This window comes from Lytechinus pictus, chromosome 16 (assembly GCF_037042905.1).
Source record: "Lytechinus pictus isolate F3 Inbred chromosome 16, Lp3.0, whole genome shotgun sequence".
NCBI lineage: Eukaryota > Metazoa > Echinodermata > Echinoidea > Temnopleuroida > Toxopneustidae > Lytechinus > Lytechinus pictus.
Window position 1 is genome coordinate 27,975,220 of NC_087260.1, and position 7,496 is coordinate 27,982,715.

Consider the following 7,496-nt stretch of genomic DNA (forward strand, 5'->3'; position numbering starts at 1 on the left):
ATGAGAGATATGAACATTCGGATTAACAGCCGTCTGGGATATTAGCTTGTTAATAATAATAAACATAAATTTGTATAAAATACTGCTCAGCTTTTATATAAATATATTCAGCTGCGCTTGTTTAAAGCTCTTTTTACCTAATTCTATGTCTACATATAGTAACTTTCTTAATTAAAGAGATCTCTTTTCAATTTTGATTTGAAAATAGTAAGTGATGGAAAACTTCTTATGTCAAGTGGCAGGCTACTCCAAAGTTTGGCGGGCAGCAAGTGCAAAATTAATGTGCGATCGCCGAGCATGCCGAGTGTGACTTTTGTTTTGTGAAAGGGGATCTGGAACAATAGTTAATCTGTGGAACTTCGCAGACTTCAACTATTTGATTAAGCTATATGATCACGACAACTTGAAATCATAGCTTGATAATAATAATAATGATAATAACAATAATAATGTAATAATAATGATAATAATAAGAAGAAGAAGAAGAAGAAGAAGAAGAAGAAGAAGAAGAAGAAGAAGAAGAAGAAGAAAAAGAAGAAGAAGAATAGGATTAAGAATAATAAATCATGAATGCAGATATAAAATAAAATCGAATCAATGATAAATGTTCCCGTCTACGTCTCACCTCCCCCCCCCCCCCTTTTTTTTTTATCCGGGGGAAAACCCCTTACCTTGAATAACTAGTCTTGCTTCAGTCGTTCTTTAATTCATTTATAATGAGCATAATCCCAAAATGTACTTTAAAGGATATAATAACAACACAAATATGTAATGAGATCTAAATAGAACAAATGTATTACAAAGTTTATTTTATTAGATATCCTTGAGCAAAAAAGTTTAATTTTACGACACATCTTTATTCCAATATTGCTTGACAAAAATATATTTGTCATTTTGTCTGCCGCCACGCGTGCAAGTCAGGAGACGGAGATTTTGATGCGCAGATAATCACTCGGCCTTTTCACAGATTAAATATTTCTGCTACTAAGAACTTAGTCCCCAAGATGTCTACACCAAATCCTAAGGCACAAATTACTCATGTAATTTTCGACATGGATGGATTGTTAATAGGTAAGAAGTCATTTGACATCCGTTATGAGGCCCGGTTATGAATATGAGACAACGTACGGTAAGGCTACATTTTTTCACCCACTCCGGCCGGGGCAACTACCATGGCCAGGGGCCGTGGGTGACTGTACGTATGCGCACAGCAACAGTCCTGTCGATCGGCCGACATTAAGTGTTGACAAACCTCGCATTTATGAGTGGGGAGTGTTTGGAGGTGCACGTATATGTATGTGTGACTTGATTCCAAGTTCTAGATCTAAATCATGTATATTCATGAAATTGTTATTTCTTGTTTTGAACTTTGGAAGTTTGGTCGTGCAATGAGACTGACATGCATTGATTGGGTGATTTCAAGTTCAGTGTTGACCTCTTGGTGTTGGTGTTAGGTCAATTTTTACACGAGTATAACACCAAACATAAAATGAAGATGGTCGATCGCACAAACTATAATAATGTGTCAAAGTCAGTGATGTATGTAATCGCAATGCTGCAAGAAATTAAACCATTACCATGTCAGTGCCAGGCCATATTTTGAATTAATCATGTTACTAAATGGTTGCATATGAATAAGCATTTGCATGGCAATTGTACCTGCTATTCATAAAGAAAACTCGAGAGTACTAAGAGATTTGCATAGAAAAGTTAAATATTTTGATTAATGATTTTAATATGGGACATCTCTTCATGACAACCATATAATCGACTCATGAAGTTGGTAATTAGTTACAAGCTCAACTCAAATAACTTGATTATTTCAAAGTGTCTTATTTATTTTTTTTTCTTTCCTCTTCAGACACGGAACGCTTGTATACTGTTGTCTACGATAAAGTGTGTGGGAAGTATGGCAAGACGTTTACATGGGAGATCAAGAAGAAACTGATGGGTCGAAAGACGATGGAGTCGGCTCAGATGATCATTGATATTCTTGAATTGCCTGTAGATGCGGAGCAGTGGGTCAGACTGATTAGTGATGAAATGACAACAATCATGCCAGAAACAAAAATTCTACCTGGTAAGGCCATTCTAGTTTCAATTACACATTTACATGTTTTCACTGGAACAAAATAAAGAGAGAGAGATGTTTGTGCTATTGAGATTGTACAGACCTTCATGAATCAGATATGATTATTTACGTCTGTGGCTGACCTTCGATGTCACCATCTGAAAGACGTGTAGTGATCTGAATTTTCATACTACCACAGAGGATATGGATGATGCTAACTTTTGCTTCTCCATGCTAGAACAGCAAACTGGGTTTCATGGTCTTAAGAGAGAAAAAAAAAGGATCCAAGAGTACATTGGCAATTTAATTTCCATGCTATTGAACTTGTGCGAGACATCTCTCTGCTAATGCAATAAGGGTCTGTACTTGGAGACAAGTGTCACATTAGAATAAGTGCATTCAGCCATTTAATTTTCTTATCTTGCAGGTGTTGATAGATTTGTTCGTCATTTACACAAGCATTCTATCCCCATCGCCGTTGCTTCCGGTTCATCCACGCCCGCGTATGACCTGAAAACAACCAATCACAAGGAGTTTTTCAATCTCTTCCATCACGTTGTCTGCTCCGGGGATGACCTTGCTGTACAGAATGGGAAACCAGCTCCAGATATCTTCCAGGTTGCCTCCAAAAGATTCAAGGAGAACCCACCTGCATCACCCAAAAATGTAAGTATATGCCCCTGTCACATCTACAAAACAGACCCTAGTCCAACAAACTGAGTGTCATTGGAAATCATGCAATGAATCTGGAGCTTGTTTATCAGTGTGACTGTGACATAAGGTTTGTTTATCTCTGAAGGAAGGACACTGAATGAGCTCTATGTTAAAGGATGGCTTTATTCTGAATCTTAAGTGATAAAAGCAAATATACAAATATGAAATGTGAAACAAACCTATTTTGTACGAATGCCAACAAAAAGGGGTATGAATTTTCAAGGCTGTGTAAAGTACTGGCAGCAAAAGATTATTGATCTGAAAAAAAAATTATTGTGTCAATTTATCTACCCTGAATGTCAAGACCCTTCTGTGGGACTTGTGTCATTTTAGTCATTACTCTGATTTTTAATGAATGCCAGTTTATTTCTCAAATTCATTCAATATCCAACATTTTGTTTTACCTCCACTTGTCTCTTGGTTCACAGGTGTATTGAAAGGCAGCAATTTAGCACAGAGCTTTGCACAGCACATTGTTTTATGTACATAAAGAGCAGAAGTGCAGAACAGTATTTTTTACACTTCCATAGTCTTGACAGTTATAAGCTTTCCATGCATCTTGTAATATAAATTGCCCTTTGTAAGGGTTCATTATGTATGAGTTCTTGTTGATAGAAGCGCAACTGAAATAATGACTATTGTGAATGCTCGGTGAAACCAGTATATGTTTTGTGTAAAAATGGTACTTAAATAGTATGTATTATATTATATTTTGTTTTGATTCAGGTTCTTGTGTTTGAGGATGCTCTGAATGGTGTGCTTGCAGGTAAAGCAGCAGACATGTGGGTCGTCATGATACCAGATGAGAGATTAATAGGCACTGACGACACCATCTCGGCTGATCAGGTACTCAAATCCATGGAGGATTTCATACCAGAGGAGTGGGGGTTGCCCCCTTTTACTCAGAGTTGATGAAGAGTGGGTTCCCCCGCCCCCTGTCCTTCATCATGCATGTATGGCTATGTGATGAAAGTATCCCCCACCCACCATCCTCTCTCTTATGGCCTTGTACCTTGTGATGAAAATGAATTGAAGATTTCATACCAGAGGAGTGGGAGTTGCCCCCTTTCAGTCAGAGTAAATGTTCAGATAAGTTGATGACAGTGAATGGAAGACTTCATTCCAGCAGAGTATCGCTTTCCTCCCTCATCGAGATGAAATGGAGAGACATCGCCCTATCATCCAGAGCTGTTGGTATAAACCTTTCTAGTAATGGTAGATTTGCGTTTTCCTTAATGTTAACTTCATTTTGATTGGCTATTGTAGCTCAGTAACCACAGTAATTACAATTGATAAAATATCATTTTGACATGTTGGAAATTACCATGGTAACATGACTCAGAATCTAATCAAAATCAAGGTTTCCATGGGAGTTACTTTCCAAAGTTAACATTATTTATTAAGTTTGTTTTTATTTCATAACAAGTCCCAGGTGAAAATATTACATCATTGTGTTAGGAGCTGACTTATCTTTGTTTTGAGATGTTTACAACTCTTTACGTCCCTTTTACATTGTACCTAGGAGACATGTACAGATTGGGTGCAATCTAATGCATTGTGGGTAACACCTTGGGTACATTTCTCAGGTACATGTATATTTTTCATAGCATACATTTACGCACATGCCAAAAAGTGATGGCAAAAAACTTTTGATACTTTTTAGATAATATTACTGAAAATCTGTTATGGTGCAAACTTAAGCTTTTTAAAGAAAACTTGGTTAATTCAACAATCCCATAATTTGTTTTCATTTCAATTCTTATGTAACTACTTGATGATGAATTAAAGAAAAATATTTATTTGAACTTACACCTAGGATTGAATGTTAACCCCTTTTCTCCAATGTTACGTAAACAAATTCCATATGAGAAACTTTCATAAATTGTATTTTAATGTTTTGATATTCAGATGATGGTATTTCTGCTTGGTAATGTACACTGTATGATAACCAATGTCACATAAGGAGAGTATTCCATAGACTGCTGGTGAAATACACATGACTATACTGCCGTACTTTGGCAAAAGGAAGCAAGTTACAAAAAGTATAATTTCTTGTAAATGAGCTATGTGTGATCGTCATTTACATAGGCGTCAATGCAAATTAACAGCATATTTTCTTCAATATCTTTCCATAGAACAATAATTTCTTCCCCAAATTTTGCCTGAAAGTGCAACATACAGAGGGTGTTTCAGAAACAACAATAACTCAAATTTGTGATGTGTCACTTGCTTCCTTTTGCCAAAGTTGGGCAGTATAGAAGACTGAAATATTGGAAGCAAAGTATGTTTTGTAACCATGTATCATTTGAAGTTGATAACTACCTGTACTTTTTGCATACTGTTAGATGCAGATTATTTGGTTACTTTACAGAGAACCAAAATTATCTTTGAGGGAAGAAAGTATTCATATTTTGAACAGTTACTTCAGGAAATTGATTATTGAGATTACTGAGAGAGCTTTATAGTTCAGATTGGATGTTTATGTATGGAAGCTCTCTTTTTTCCAAGCTAACATAGAGACACTGGGCTAGAGATTGGGAGTCAAGAGACCCTCTATGTTAGCTTTGGGAAAAAAGATCTTCCGTACATCATCGTAACATCTGGGGCTCGTAGCAAATTTTTTTCTCCAGATGACTGCATTGACTACAATGTACAGTTAATCGTGAAAACTATGCATACGATTAATTACTAACCTTTGTGTTAAAGGCCCCTGGGTCCCGTAACACAAAGGTTAGCGATTGATCGTACCCTTGATTTTTACGATTGATTGTACATTGTAGTCAATGGAATCAATCGTAGAAAAATGTTCTACGATCTTTGCTAAGCTTTGTGTTACGGGCCCAGACTAGTTTCTTCATTGCTGTATATCAATAATGTTAGTAAACTTAAGATTAAAACCAAGTTTTGATTCTTATGTACCAGCTCTTAAACATCTTGAGAATTAGAACCTTGCTTCAATTTCAACAAAATTCAGCTTGGTATTCACAAGAAGTGGCAGATTGTCAATTGATTTTGCACCTTCATTGTTTTATTTATAACATGATGTATATATATATTTGATTGATATGTTATGAATGTATCACTGTTTTTATATTAGTGTTATAATGGATATTTCTGAGAACCAATCAAAACCATTTAAAAATTGATATAAAGCAGAAATGAAGGGAAAGTGATAACTCTATTTAGGTATCGTTCATGTGAGAGTATTCAAAGTATATTACAGATTATATTGCAATAATGTTTGTACCATTTGAATATAATTCAGTCTGTAAACGGTGTTCAAAAACTTGTTGAAACTTGAAGGAAGTTAATAAAACATGTATTTTCTTACTGCTTAGCATAAGGTGATATTTTCAGGTCTGGTGTGTATTTCATAAAGCTGTTCGTAAGTTAAGAACGACTTTGAGAATGACTGGTGAAACTTTCTTATGTGCCAAATAGTCACCAATGAGCATTTAATGGTGAATATCATTTACCACAAGAAAGGATCACCAGCCGTTCTTAAATTCACTCTTGACTTACGAACATCTATATGAAAATGCCCCCCTGGATTGCAAGAGTAAAGCTTTTAAGTAGGTCTTTATAGAACATACTTCAAAGTATGTTCTATAAAGACCTACTTAAAAAACAGCTTCGCAAAAGATAAGTAAAAAAATGTGGAGCAAATTGCTGTGCGATACCAGGAAAATGATTTCCTGCCTTTATACCCGGATATGAAGACCAAAGGGGGGGGGGGAGAAAAGGGGATATATGGAGTGATGATTGTACATTGAAAATGTAGAGAGAAAAAAGAAGTGAAGAGAGAAGGAGGAAGATAAAGAATAGGAGGGGGAAATGAAAAGGTAAGGAGTGAAGTACTGAAAGTAAAAACTGAGAAAGATGGATGTATGTTTAATATAATGACTCTTATCAGGATGCAGAAAGAGTGAGTCCAGAAGGATGTAGAAAAATGTTTAAATTGATTGAGTGGAGGGAGCAAGAGAAGGGAACAGGAGTTACAAGGTGAGAAGTACCTTTATTTCCATATCTTCTATTTCTTTCTTTCTCTCTCTCCTGTCTCTTTCTTTCTTTCTCTCCCCCTCTATATCAAGTGTATAATACCTCCCCCTTTATTTGTTTCATTTCTTTTTACCACCACTCCACTGCCCTTTCTTCTGCCAGATTTTGTCTTTCTGTCCCCCTTTCTCCTCTCTTGCTTCCTCCCTCTTTCTCTCTCTATCTCCATCCTTCCCCCTCCCCTCTTTTCTTATTCTTCACTCTGTTTACCTCTCAAACCAAGCACCCTGAAACATGGCAGATACAATCAATATTATGACCGATATCAATTGCAAATGGCGTTTCATAAAATCTGTCCACACAGACTAAATCGTCGGCTATGATGATTTCAGTGAAATCCTTGTTTTTATCGACTTAGAAACTTGTACTGTGGAGCGTTTCATGAAAGGACCTGTCAGACGTGTTATCCGACAAGTCCTGTTTTATCTGAGTTACCATAGGAACAGTGCTTCTCAGCCAATCAAAATCAAGGAAAGTTGTCAGGTGAAAATGTTGATGAAATGCTCCCACTGGTCTCTTGACTGTTATGGTAACTGTAGGAGAATGATAATTTGTCAGTGGTGACAAGCGTTACAAAATAAAAATAGTAAAATGTATCGGTTGATCATAAAATTGATTGTATCACAGCATGCTACTTGCCCTGGGTCCGGTTTCA

At 36.2% G+C, this 7,496-nt stretch overlaps 1 protein-coding gene across 1 annotated transcript; it reads left to right on the forward strand.

The window, feature by feature from the left end:
• The first annotated feature begins 886 nt into the window (after nt 1-886).
• LOC129278640 (pseudouridine-5'-phosphatase-like) lies at nt 887-6,115 on the forward strand. The gene is made up of 4 exons (XM_054914786.2): nt 887-1,071; nt 1,862-2,080; nt 2,499-2,737; nt 3,512-6,115. The coding sequence occupies exons 1-4, from the start codon at nt 1,005-1,007 to the stop codon at nt 3,695-3,697; spliced, it is 711 nt and encodes a 236-aa protein (XP_054770761.1). The 5' UTR covers nt 887-1,004; the 3' UTR covers nt 3,698-6,115.
• The last annotated feature ends 1,381 nt before the right edge of the window (nt 6,116-7,496 follow it).